We start from the raw sequence: 13,758 nt of genomic DNA on the forward strand, positions 1-13,758 counted from the left end.
TTAATCAGAAATATATGCTTTTTTTCCATTTTAAGACTGAAAATATAAAATGGCCTTTGTAATAAATATGAATGAGGCCTTTAATCCGTAGCTCTGGAGGAGTTTAAAGCTAGTTTTTCTGATTGCTGCAAAGTTTTGTACTATTTTTGAGTTGTCAGCAAGAGCTCTCTTTTTGGTGACAAATTTTTACTTTTGCCGAGGGAAGTATATTTATGTACTATTTAATTGCAGGCTACCGGCTATGAATGTGTCGCATAAGCAGAAATAAAATACATGAATGTGAGGATAACAGAGGTGGCTGGATATTTCTCAATTTTGAAACTGATTTTGAACATGTATTAGAGCAGAACTGTAAGAACATCAGTAAATAGAGGGAGGCAGTCTATCTAGATTGGGCATAATTTGTCTCAGTTATGTGTCTGTACTGCAGGAGATGTAGGCATTAATGATATTGCTCTCTGTTAATGGATGTTTCCTCTAGGCAACAAATGAACTGAATTTGAATACTGCTGTGGTTGAGCATTTTTAAATTGTGACCAGCATGTACCTTCATCCCTTGAAGTTATCAAAAGTATTAAAATGCAGCCAGCTTCTCTGTAATTAAAAACAAATTTGGGAAGTAGTGTAATTACAACACCATCTTCTAGTTGAAGAAAAAAAGACACCCGCACGGCAGTTTTTGTTCCTTATCTAGTTCAATTACATTGCTTTTGCTACAGGTTTTTTTTTTTTGTTTTCAAATTTCAAAGAATCCACATTTACTACTTGTTCTATGTCTAAACTATATTACTGTTCAGCAAATGACACAGTGAATTGATGAACGGAGCAAAGATATTGAGATCCTTTAACTTACTCTGGTACAATTATCATATGGTGCATTAATTTTATTTAGATCCTAAATGAAAATCTGTTGACCGCAGTGTGAATTTTGTGTGTGAGGGAAGAATCAGGCCTTTCATCAAATACATTCCAGACTGTAGCTTTTGAAATTGTTTGCTTTGGGGAATTTCAGTGTGATTGAACAGTGCTATTTATTGTGTCCTCTCTTCAGATTCTGTTATTTTGATCCACTGCTTTCTTTTAATAGAAAAGCTGTAAGAAATATGTAGTAAGGATATAAATGCAAAAATTACACTTTGAAGACAGTGCCCATTTTCATGGGTTTCGGATATCTTCTTCTGGGACCAATGCTTATTGGTGCTCATGGTGTTATCCCATCCAGTATATTACTCTGAATTTCCCTTGGTGGCTGTGTTCCTTTGATTTCTGTTCTGTGAAGCCCTGCACAGTTTACAATAGAGAATAAGCATGGGCCAGAGTAGCTAAGGGCCCTCTCTTCAATGTTTTATCCTTTCTAAGGTTGGGCATCACCTTTCCAGAGCTTGTGTTTGCCCTTTTATCCAGTAGTTACCAGAGCTGGTGGCTCTGTGGATCCTTGCTGCCTTACCAGGGAGCTTTCCCAAAGCCTTGTACAGTAATTAGTTGGTCACATAAGGAGACTGTGGAGTATGCACCGGTGGTTTGGAAAGAGCTAAATTTCCATTTCTCGGAAACATCTGCTTGTGATGTTTTAACATAGTTCTCTTTGTACTTTTTCTGTGTAAATAATAATAATAATTATTCTGTAAATAATTGCAGAGGTGGTGTATGTGATCCTCTTCGTAACACAGCATGTGGATGGTCAGCAATTTGGAGCAGGGTCTAGCTGCCTGCTGGGGTTTGTGCCGAGTCTGATGCAGGGGAGGTTGTTACAGCTACTTTCACAGCAGATTGGGACATACTGTGCTTTAAGCAGCAACAGCACAGCACAAGATAGGAGGTAAAACTGGCTCTTGGTATAATACCATCACAGTAATTGACAGAGAAGTTTCTACATTCGGATCAGAAATTAAGACAGTTTGAAAATACAGTCTATGGATAGGAGAGGTAGCCAGCATCTGACTGCAAAAAGCACATCCACTTACTCTAATAAGGAGATGTTTCTAGCTTAAGAATAAAAAGCAGGAGTAATGCCACATGTATGTAGTGTTATTACCACTAACTACTACAGAAAGTCTGTTTGTATCCACTGTGTTCTGGAAAATTTTCAGAAGTCCTCCATTAGAGGTTATTCTGTTCAATGCTCCTTTACTCAGATGGTATCTGGAATGTAACGATTTTTCTACTCGCTAGGGACTTTCTGCAGAACTATTAAACTGGCATACAATGAGTCCAGATAAAACACTAAAAAATAAAACCCAAAAAAATCATGGAAAGAAACACTGATGAGGTTATGCAGGTCTATAGATCTTTCCTAGAACATTGTTTTAACTTCAGATTGTGGTATTATTAGAAAAAGTCTAAAGAGTTTAAAATAATTGACAACCTCAAAGATCTGCAATTTAAGGAGAGAAACAAGATGAGTAAGAGGATTTAATGGCTCTTAAACCTTCACAAACCTGGTTGAGTTCTTTAAAAATCAGTGAAGGTCAATAGGAACTCAGATCAATCACTTTGAGTGATTTCTGAATTGAAGAGTAAACACAGATCTCTTGGAACTTGGTACATGCAGTAAGCTCTCAGTGTATAAGAAAACTTAAAGATGGGATTATGGAAGTGATGAAAAGTAATTTTCAAAGTATTGTTTGAAGGATGTGAGAGAGAAATTATCAGGCACCAGAAAACCCAGTGCTAGGTAGGATGACCCTAAACCTTGGGAACTACAAGCCAAATGATATTGACTAATTTTTTTTAATCTATTTTTGTTTCATAGGGATGCGGTAAAAAAATGTACACTTTTTTGAGGGGGACGAAGCAATTGCAAGTGCTGAGATTTCTAGGAATCTCTATTGGAGTAACGCAGATCCTGGCTATGATCCTCACTATTACTTTGCTGTGGGCTCTGTACTACGACAGAAGGGATCCCGGGGCAGATCAGATCATGGCCCTGAAGAGTGATACCTCACAGCAGCTGTCATGTCATTCTGTGGAGCTACTGAAACCAAGCCTGACAAGGATATTTGAACACACATCCATGGCAAACAGCTTTAATACACACTTTGAAATGGAAGAGCTATAGGTCATGCAATGAATCTGAGAAGGCACAAAGGGTTTTTATTGTTTATTGTTGTTGTTTTTATTCTGTACCATCAAGTATGCCAAATATATCAGTCTTCGTATGCTTCAGAAAATAGCTAATGAATGGAAGTGAAGGAGGCCGGCATAGAAAGAAGGATAATCCTGTCAGCCTCTTAGCCATGGCCTCAGCCATGAAACAGAGTTGATTTTGTTTGTTTGTTTGTTTTTTAAAAGGCACTCATTCACTGGGCACAGTAATATTTAACTTATTGTCACAAGCTGTGTGATGTGTAAAATATTGATTCATTCACAGGTAGACAGAACCTCTAAGGAAGCGTCATGGGAAAGGAGGAGAAATACTCGTCTTCTGAAGAAACAGCTGTGCTTTGGATGAACAAAATGTGACTTCAGTTGAAATTGACTTTTACATTTTTGATAAGCCATTTGGAAAATGTCTTAATCAGGGATCTATGTATATATAGTGGTGTGGTTTTGTGTGTGCATGGAAAGAACTACAATTCAAGTCAACACTTGGATTTAAAAATTTGGAAGATTTGTAAAAAGGGCAAAATTTTCTTTTTTCTAACAAAACTTTTGCCTTGGCTGTTGTTAAAGATGTTCTAAAACTTCTATTTTTATCTAACATAACTGTTTAATTTTTAATTTTAAATATATTAAACAGGGATTGAAAGTGAAACTACGACTCTGGACAATAGACTTTAATTTCTTGAGTAATTCTGGAGAATTCTTTGGAACAGTTTGTTCTATGGACTATTTCTTAGTGAAAAGAAAGAAAACCTTACACATTGTTTCCAAAATGGGAATCAATATGGGGGTAGCACATTTTTATTAATAAATGTTTTCTCCTGTCTGATTCCCCTGGAAGTAGAAACAAAAGCCTACAGAGAATATGCTTACAATTCTGGATGCTATTGCAATATTTGTAAAAGTACATAAGGAGAAATTATACTTTGGCGGTGTTCTTCATTGAGAGCTCTCCAGTGGCTTAAAATGCCAACTGGAAACAGCATTAAAATGTATTTATTGAGGTGGGGTAAGTGCATTTTACTGTATTTTTATGAACAATGTTTATTTCATAGGATTATTTTTACAATTGGCCATGCTCCTGAAATATATATTTGTTCCACTGAGCACACTAGTTTGTGGCAAATGTGTTTTTACATAATATTACATTTTAAAATTCTTTCATTTTTTTGGCATTTGTAAAAGAAAAAAAAAAAGCAAGGTGTAATTTGGTAGACAATAAAATTATTTTTGTCTTAAATTCCATAATGGTTTTTATATTTTGAAGTCCTAGAGTGTGAGTGCTTTGGGTGGGAGTTGAAAGGATCCTCCTGGTAATGTGTGTTAATTTAACCAATCTTTACCCATTCCACTTGTTCTTTCATGGAGAAACTGAATTGTAAATTTTATTTTCTTTTTTTATTGCTTCTGCAAAAGCTTCTTAAGGGCTCATGAAATTTAGCTCTTCAGTTGTGTGGGCTTTGTTTGTTTTTTAGCAGTCTACGTGTGGGTGTAATTATTTCACAGGTACTATTGCAAGCAAGATTACCTTTCTGCTTTTGTACACCTCCTACAGAAGTGCTAAGACTTATTTTGGGAGGTAAGAAAAGGCTAAAGGTTAGACCTCCCCAAAATTTTCTGTGGGAGTATCTTTGTCAGAAATACTTTCTCATGCATTGTTTGGAAAGCCTTGTGCCCAGCATTACTACAGACTTCCATCGTTTCCGTTGCTTAGTCTGGGCAGCATTTCTGTAGCCAAGGGTGAGGTTCCTATGTAGAAAAAGAGCAGATGTCTGAGAAAGCCTGGATGTAGATCAGCTCTAGGCTTTGGAGTGCTATAGAGATCTGTGATGCTACACAGTGGATTGAGCCATTGTTTTTCTCATATTAAAAAAAAAAAAGACAAATGACAAATTATGGAATTTTTTGATTGTGGATTGCATGGATTACAGGTGCACAGCTACATGAACTGTGGATTATAGCTGGATGTAGGGAGATTCACCGTAAGTTACGTAAAAAAGGGGCAAAAAGAGGTCCTGCCCTTTATCCAGAAAATCCTAACACTTAAAGTTTTACCCAAGGAGTGTCTGTGGAAGCTCCCTTAGCCATGCTTCAGCTGTCCCAAGTCCTCTCCTGGGAATACTCCCTGGGCTACCAGTGAGGGTTTGCCTGTGTGTCTTCTCATGTCCGTAATAGGGCTCATGAAGGAACAAATATGGCAAGCTGGGCTAGAGAGATTTGTTGAGAAATCCACAGCAAGAATTAGAGATACTGACAGCCCAGGTCATTTGGTTTTAGGCTTCACAGGTGTGAGGAAGCACTGCCATTAGGTGTGGTCAGGTTATTTTAAGAGCAGAGGGAGGGTTTGGGGTAGGGCTCCTTTGATACAGGACCAACCTCCCAAACCAGTGTTTGTGCACCCCTGTGACAGTGAACATTGTAATCTGAGTAACCTGACTGGGGCTTGGCTACCCAAATCCCAGCCAGTCTGTGTTCAGTATGGGACTAGTTTCATTAGGTAAAAGACCCACATGCCAGGAATGATGAAAGTATTCCCTTCCCTAGTAAGGACGACTGGTAAGTATTCTGGGAAAGAATCCTTCTATTTTAAGTATCTAACTACACGTGCCAAAATAGGTCTCAGCTGTAAATTGGAATGCTTTCAAACATTTTTCTTTCACTGTGCTCAGGCTATGAGGTGTCTCTGTTTTTCTAGGGCTTGTTCAAAGAGCCTTAAAATTGATTGACTAGGCTGCTGTGAGCCTGCTCTTTTCCTGTAGAGCTTTAGGATATATGTAGGAGAGAAGCTGCTTGGCAAGAGGTGAACATGTTGAGAGATATTTGCAGCAGTGAAAACTACCTCATCCTTTTATTTCCTTTTTCTCTCAGTTTTGCAGGAGTACCCGGAGGAGAAGGGTGGTGTGTTCTTTCTTCTCTGCAGCATAAAGTATAGTGAACCAAATCTTTCTTGTTGAGACAAGCAACTATGGAGCTGCTCCTTAACTTTTTCACTGATCGCTTAATGTCAAGGAGAGCAACCATGTTGGAAGAGGGGTCACCCCCTGCTTGCATTAGGTGTTTTTGTTCAGCCCAGTGAAACTCACTGAGTCTGTGGGACTGTGCCTGTAGCAGCGGGGCTGAGTAAGGTTTGCACCATGCAGTCATGGCTTGGCAGGATGGGGATGCTTTTAGAAGGCAAAATTCATTATTCCTGGTCTTTGGACAAGGTATTGATTCATCTGCCAGCAGGTTGTATGAAAAAGCTTTGTGGAGGAAATGCAACTATGTTTTCTGTTCTTTATAACAGTTCCTTTTGTAAAAGCAACCCTTAAGTATAAGGGAAATCATAAAGAATAAATAGTAAAAAGAGAGACTGTTGGTCACAGCGACTATATAGTTAGATATGATGGAGACAATGATTTTCTGTCAGCAGTTTTTTCTGTTTCTCAAGTTTTTAACACATAAACATTATGTTTAATTCATATGACCTGCTATTATTGAAGTGAGATTGTATCTAAAACTTTAAAACCCATGTATGAGTGACTATGTTTCTTTAAAAAAAAATTGGGATGTCCTAAATACTTCAGAATTTTTATGCATCTACTTGCTTTTTATTCAGTGTTCCCTCACCTTCAGTTGTTTCTTGTGCAGAGGTAATGTGAAAATGGGTACCTTAAAAGTAAATAAATAGATAACATGAGTAGGTAAGAAACAAAACTGTCCAGGTAATTTGGTGTATCCTGCAGTCTTTGTCAGTCCAAATATGTTGTTCACTCCTGACGGCTGTTTCAGCTGCATATTTACATATCCCGTCAGCTGATTGCTATTCCAGAACACCCGAAAATCAGATGTTTCCATAGTTAATGGGAAAATAAAGTCCCAGTGAGCCCCAGATGTAGGAAAGAGAGTGTATTACCTCCTAAGCACCCTCCCTGCCCAAACCTTTAGGATCCTGTGATTTCACTAATGTATGATACCCCCTCCAGACCACTTGCCTCTCTGAAAGCCCCTGTTCTCCCTGGAGCAGCTGAGGTTGCGTCCTGCTCTCCACTGCAAAAGCCTTTTTTCAGCAGTGTCCCTTCACAGCAAGTATCTCCAAAACCTTAAAATGTAAAGTGTATGCGTCCAGTTTGTCTCCAGCAGCCATTTTATGTGAGGACAGTCATTCTCCTTAAAAATGCTCTGGGATGGTTCACAGGCAGGTATTACCTCTTTTTCCCCCCTGGGCAGTAAGCTCCTGGCAGAGGCTGCTGTCATGTATGCCAGTGCTGTGGGATACACAGCTGACAGATCAGCATCGCCGGCACTGCCAGTTGCCTTTTGCAGCTGATACAGTGTGTTGTTACCTGCTGCTACACTGTGCACTAATATTTTATCAAGACAATTTGATACCAGGTTTGGGGTGGTTCTGCAGCCTGGGAGGTTCAAAAAAAAAAGTGCCTGGATGTATTGAAAACATCGTAGACACTTCTTTAAAAGTACAGATAGGTGGAGCTCATATTGCTGTAAATAATTTAATGCCCCAATTTTCTCTGCTGCTGCAGGCTGGGAAGGAGAAGGGCAGCGCAGTCTTACGGAGCTATGGCATCCTGGTCTTGGTGGCTCGTATGGTTTAGATGCACTCATGGCTTGCCTGAAATCAAGTGTTGGGGACATTAGTTGCCCTCAGATTCAGTGTTCCTTCAGTCTGATTAGGAAAAGTTCCATGAATAAGTTATTGCAAAACCAGGTTGACCCATTCAAGCATGCAGATGTTTTATTTAAATATTCCTCAAATGTCTATTTATTCAGCATAATGCATGTATTATGCTGCCTTCTGAAATACGATATATGACTGTCAAACAAAATTGCCAAAACAACAACCTCAGTTTCTTTGTATGATACACAGAAATAATTACATTTCATGTACAGTACAGATGCATTTTACACAGTCATCAACAGTCATTCACTACCAAAACAGCATTTAAATCACCTAAAACACCAAAAGAATGTGTATTTTCTGAATTCAGAATAAATTAATGATTTTGCAAGTGACATATGGAAATAGGAGACAGGACTGGAATTCTGCAAAATCATACTAAATTATTCCTTAAGCCACGTTTTCAAAATGAAAGTACAAGTTGCTTCAGGGGTGTAACTGCTGTGCAAGTGTATTGCTGTAGTGTGTTCTTTTTCATTCATATGAAAAGGAGAATAAAGAGATTTTAAAAGACACATGACCTGATGATGTCAGTAGGTTACCTGGGTTGTATGTAGTCTGCCCCAAAATGGGTTTTGTAACTGCCTTTTGGATTATTTACCTGATATAACTAGTCAAGAAGTACCATGTGGCATGAAAAAGTTGTTGTTGCAGATTGCTAATTATCAAAACAGTTTTTATATCAAGAACTGTTTGCCAAAAGGTGAGGACCAAGCCATTTTTTGTATGAGTAAACATGGGAAGAAGTTGGATGTAAGTAAAAACTCTGGGTCCATTCTGCCTCTCTCTTAAACCTTGTTAAAATTTAGGCGACCCACCAGCTTCAGCAGATCTACTGCAATTTTCCAAGAGGGTAAAAGAGAAGAGGGCAACATCAGGTGATTGACCTCAGCAGAGTTCTTCACAGCAGTGCTCCTCTTGGTCAGAGGACAGCCTGTGCTTCTGCTCTCTGCTAAGGTTTGAAAAATGCAGCAGCTCAGTTTACAATGAGGAAGTTAATTCTGATTTGCAGAAAAAGTGGGAAGTTAATTACAAATTAACCAACCTTCTGAATTAGTAAATGATAAAAGAGTCATGCATGACATTATGTACTCCTTTTGACTGCTGTTGAATTCTAATATGTGATGTTGTATTTCGGTGTATATACTGTAGCATAGTAGTCCATCATCTACTCTTCAATCTCTGTTGACTGGTAGAGAGAAAGACCAGTATTTGTGTGCAGTAAAAACTGTATCATCAGCAAGTTTCAGTTTTTAGTGGGTGTTTTCTCTTGATGAAAATTTTCATGTCAGTAGAATGCTAGCAAATACTGTACTGAAACATACACTACTCAAACTATTAAATAACTGTGTTAATCATTTATCGTAATGACAGCTAATGCACTGAGCCTTTTGATTTATATGCATATTTTATTTTGCAGACATGCAATTATTTCTGATCCAGTGTTTTTGATGTATATATGTATGCATTGATATGCACGTATGCCATGTATATTTGATGTATATGTTGTATGGTATGTCGTGTATATAGGAAGCATTATGATACATCTCCTAATGCACTTTCTTGAAGAAAAATGACATGTTTTTCTCAGAAAGGTTTCTGGTAACATAAGTATCTTTTAAAAATTAAGCCGAAAAGCCTTAACAGTAAGAGCTTTCATATTAGCTTTTAGGCCTGCCCATGTGGGTAAATTCCAATTGAAATAAATTATCTTTTTATAGCTTTGGGACCCAATCCGTTATTCTACCAGTGTTCTTAGGTAATTAAATAACTTCACACAATATAAATTCTGAAACAAATTTTAGGATGCAGGTTTACAGATAATTACAAAAAGAATTTAGCTGTCTTTTTTACTGAATGTTTTTCGGTGTCTTCCAGCGTAGTCAATACTCTGTATGCTGCAGAACGTCAACATGGAAGGTTTGCAGATAAGTGTTAACTGATCCCAGAAACACCTTTTTTGTAATTTTAATTCAAATAGGATTGATCCTGCAAAAGTACACTGAGATCAGAGGTTTGTTCTGAAAATACAGAAGCAGATGCCTACAGAAGAAAGGACTGTGCTGATTTATCAGTAGCCTTGAAATCCCAAGTAGTACGGTAATGTTAGAGTGGACAACAAACTCGCAGAAATAGAGGACAGTGGACAAAAAGAACAATGACTGAATAACACACTTGTGGTGCATGGTTTGGCTGTAAGATTATTTAAATGTTTGCCATTAGAAGTTTATAGTGCAGATGAGTTGTGTGAAATACCTTAAAAAAAAGAAATCCTGATTCCTGATACAACAGGTGTACAATGACTTATTGCAGTTGTAACAGTACCTAGGAAGCAAGATAAAACAATAGTAAATACTGAACTAACTGAACACCTTTAGTTCACTAATGAGTGTTTGAATAAGAAATACTGCATTTTTCAAAGGGAAGTTATTTGTACAACTACCATGGAACATTAACAATCAGCTTGTTGTAAGTGCACGGAAATGCCCCTTTCTACAGTAATATTTTATCATGCCTAATCTGAAAAACAACAAAAGTAAACTGAGATCACAGCTCCAAATAATTTCAGCATGCATCGTGGTTGTAGTTCTTTCAGTCAGTACAAACATATTTCATATGAGCATTTTTTTCTTTCATTTTTTGATAGTTTCTCTACAAGTTTGTGGTTTATTAACAGGAAAAAAGACACATTATCAAAATGTTTCTTGTTTTGCATTCAGCAGAAAATCTTTCTGGTTTTTGTTTTGCGTTTTTTTCTTTTTTCTAAAAAGAGCTTTCATGGTAAGAAGAAGCATCAATGGGGACATTTCATTGTGCTCATAGAGTAAGTCAGGATGGTCACAGAAGATTCCACTGCATGTCAGTTCCGACAAGGGGTAAGAAACTCCTTTTGGTTCACATGCTACAACACCGAAACCCACAAAGTGTTTTTGTTCCTCCTGAACCTCTTGCTCTGTGGCTGCTGGCGCACACGTCAAGGGGCGTTGGTTTTGTCAGCTCTCTCATTCCTCGCAACTCATTTCTCACTGCTTGAACTCAGCTTGCAAGTGGTCTTTATGCTAATTTATAAATAATTCCTTATTTTATAAAGCAGATACTCTGACAATGTTTCCTCCCGAATACTCGGGAGACTCTGGCCTATCATCTCCTTCGGGTGTGGTGACTGGCGGTGTCGGGATGCTGATTATTGCTGTAGTGACGTAAGGCTGCTCACAGTTTAGTTTAACGCACTCTTCCACTTTGGCATTTAAGCTGGAACGGCTGGAGGAAGAAACAAAAATCCATGAAGAAAGAAAGTCCATGTTACTGCAAACCTCTTGTGTGCCCAGTTCCAGTCCCTGAGCCGGCCATCTCCATCCTGCCCTGCTGGAGAGCTCAGAGGTGCCAAGTGGCAGCACCCACCACCCTGCACCCCAGGAGCAGCTGGTCCATGGCTATGTCCGTGCCCAGGCCCCCTTTCTCCCTTCCCACCATTTCAGCACTTCTGAAAGTTTCTCAGCACATTACCCAAGAGTTTCTGAGCAGGGGAAGCATTCGAGCTGCTCCCTGGAGAACAAATTTAGCACAGACAAGTGACTTGCCATGCAGGAAAGTAAAAACTAAGGGGTAGTCTCAGTCTCCTACTTACTCCTCCGTGCCATGTGTATTCAAGAACACTTTGTGTCTTGTGTATCCTCAATAGTAAGACTAGGTGACATTGGCACTAAATAAGGTTAATATGTTCATGGAGTTGCTGCGGTACCTCAGCATCATACAAAACTTTTAAGTCTTGAGGTGAGACTGGCATTTTGTGCTTATGTTTTTAGCTTGTTCTTTAGCACAAAGCTGGTGCTCTGTGTGTTCATGTACTCTGTGAGTGGAAGTATGGTGCAGGCAAGTCCTCTAGCAGAGAAACGATGGGCCCAGGCAAAATATTTCCTGAAAAGCTAAGACAGATTGGAGCTTTGTGCTGGTCAGGAGGTCTCACTGCACAACAGCTGAAAAAATTCAGTAGCTACAAGCTTCTGGGTTGTTCGCGGAAATTAAATACAAACTTAGTAACTATACAAAGCAAGCTCCTCAAAATGTAACTAAGCAAGACAATCTCTATAGCAACTAGTGCTGAAAATGCTTCTTTTCTAAATGGCGGCATGTTTGAGTTCACTAGAAAACACTTCTGGGTCTCCTGAGACCTTTCCTATGTTTTCAGAGGTGGTATTTGGATATACCTGAAAGTCAAAGGGTTTTCTTGTGAGAGTACAGAGATGTTCAGTAAATTATAGACTTAAACTGCACTTGCCTCAGTTTTTCAATAACTCCTCAAACTAGAAAATGTGTTTTTTCTTATGCATTTCATATTTTTTATTTAGAAGAGTCTTATAACAATTGCACTTGGGACTCTGGGAATCAGTTTGATTTCTCTGCTCTGTGGAAATGTGAGGAAGTCTCATTCATCCTATGCTTCTGAACCAAACCATTAGAAACAGCAGGGACAGAACCTTCTGTCTCTTCCCACTTGTGCTATCTGAATTGCACATTTTTTAAATTTTTTCTTGTTATGTGGTTGTCCATGGCATATAATAGTTGGTGCTCAATTTAATTTGGGGTCCCTGAATTTTATTCCCTGCAAATAGTACACAGTAGTTTGTGGGGAGGGCCTGAGAGGGCAGAAATGGATATAGAGAGACTATTCTGTTATCTTGGATTATGCTTGGAGCAAAATATATGCAGGATGTTTCAGTACTAGTGCCCATTTTTGGATGACTATTTGACTTTCATCTTTAACCTCCGAGCCTACCTGCAGGGGCCACAACAGCTCTACATCTCTTCTCTAATGCAAAAAGGGGCTTCAGCTCTCGGCATGCTGGTGTTACCAGCATGTACCTGTTAGACAGAGGCGTCCTCTCCACACATCTGATTTGGATGGTGCTGAGCTCTTGTACGCTGCCTGGACGGCTGCCAGTGATGGTGGTGTTCGGGATGCGGTAAGTCTTTTTATGTCTTCGTGAGCAGCAAGTGCTGGTAACACCTTGTTGAGACGAGAGAGAGGGGCTGTGGCTTGGAGGTCTATTGACTGTGGAAACCTCCATACAGCTCTCTTCATAGACTTGCTCATCCACAAACTCGTGATTCTAGCCCAGAGGAATCCAACAAAGGGACAAAGCACACACAGGAAGAAAATTAAAGTGAACATATTAATAATGGTTGTTTAAAGGCTTAAATTGACACACTTGAATAAACTGGGAAAGTTAGCCAGCTTATTCTTGATTATAGAGTTTAGCCCATATTACCCTGGCTGAATACCAATACAAATGTAAACACTAGATCAAAATGTTTAGAGGCCTAAATAAGAAAAAAGTTAATCCAAATTGTTTTGTAAACTAGCACATCATTGTAATGTAGTTTGCATTATAAATATCTGTATAATCTATGAAGTGCTATAAAATAGAGATTATGTTTATTATTAAAAATACAAGTGATGCTTATACAAATACTCTAAATGTCATTTGGAAATAAGTCTTAATATATTGAAATATAATAAAATAAAATTCATAAATATTTTCCAGATTAGTTTATAAAGCTTCCTTTTGAATTACATGTTAGAAATTGTGATCTGAAACAGCTCATCTATGTAAAAGAAAAAGATTCAAATAGAAGTTTTGATTAGAGAGGATGAGATGGTTATTAAAAATATCCAAAAAAGTTCCTAATTAATGTAGATAGATGTATCAAAAGCAGTTTAGAAGGCTAAGCATTTAGTTAAATGAAATAGTCTTTATCATGCAATCTTTGCTTAATCCCAGCACAGATAGTAGTTTTATAGGGCTGTCATAGAGCTGAATCCAAATTCAAGAAAAATGTCTGGTTTACATTGACTCAGTAGGTGATTAGGGAGCATTTCACACATAGCTGTGATTTCCATATTTTCTTTGTGTGCTAAAGAGTGTGAAAGAGTGGTGTTGCTTCTAGAGGGGGGGGGGGGGGGGGGGGGGGAGGGG

General features: G+C 38.4%; 2 protein-coding genes across 2 annotated transcripts in view; one reads left to right on the forward strand and one right to left on the reverse strand.

Annotated features, from left to right (window-relative positions):
- TSPAN12 (tetraspanin 12) overlaps window positions 1-4,347 on the forward strand; it is a 30,977-nt gene extending 26,630 nt beyond the window's left edge. The window contains exon 6 of the mRNA XM_010087910.1: window positions 2,753-4,347. Within this exon, the coding sequence (XP_010086212.1) occupies window positions 2,753-3,058 (306 nt within the window). The 3' untranslated portion in view covers window positions 3,059-4,347. The remainder of the gene's footprint in view (window positions 1-2,752) is intronic.
- A 6,162-nt stretch (window positions 4,348-10,509) lies between these two features.
- LOC104472303 (potassium voltage-gated channel subfamily D member 2-like) overlaps window positions 10,510-13,758 on the reverse strand; it is a gene marked incomplete at its 5' end in the record, with an annotated part of 18,447 nt that continues 15,198 nt past the window's right edge. The window contains 2 exons of the mRNA XM_010087911.1: window positions 10,510-11,041; window positions 12,644-12,891. Coding sequence (XP_010086213.1) covers window positions 10,864-11,041; window positions 12,644-12,891 — 426 coding nt within the window. The remainder of the gene's footprint in view (window positions 11,042-12,643; window positions 12,892-13,758) is intronic.

The sequence above is a fragment of the Pterocles gutturalis genome, unplaced genomic scaffold (assembly GCF_000699245.1).
Source record: "Pterocles gutturalis isolate BGI_N339 unplaced genomic scaffold, ASM69924v1 scaffold37166, whole genome shotgun sequence".
Classification (NCBI taxonomy): domain Eukaryota; kingdom Metazoa; phylum Chordata; class Aves; order Pterocliformes; family Pteroclidae; genus Pterocles; species Pterocles gutturalis.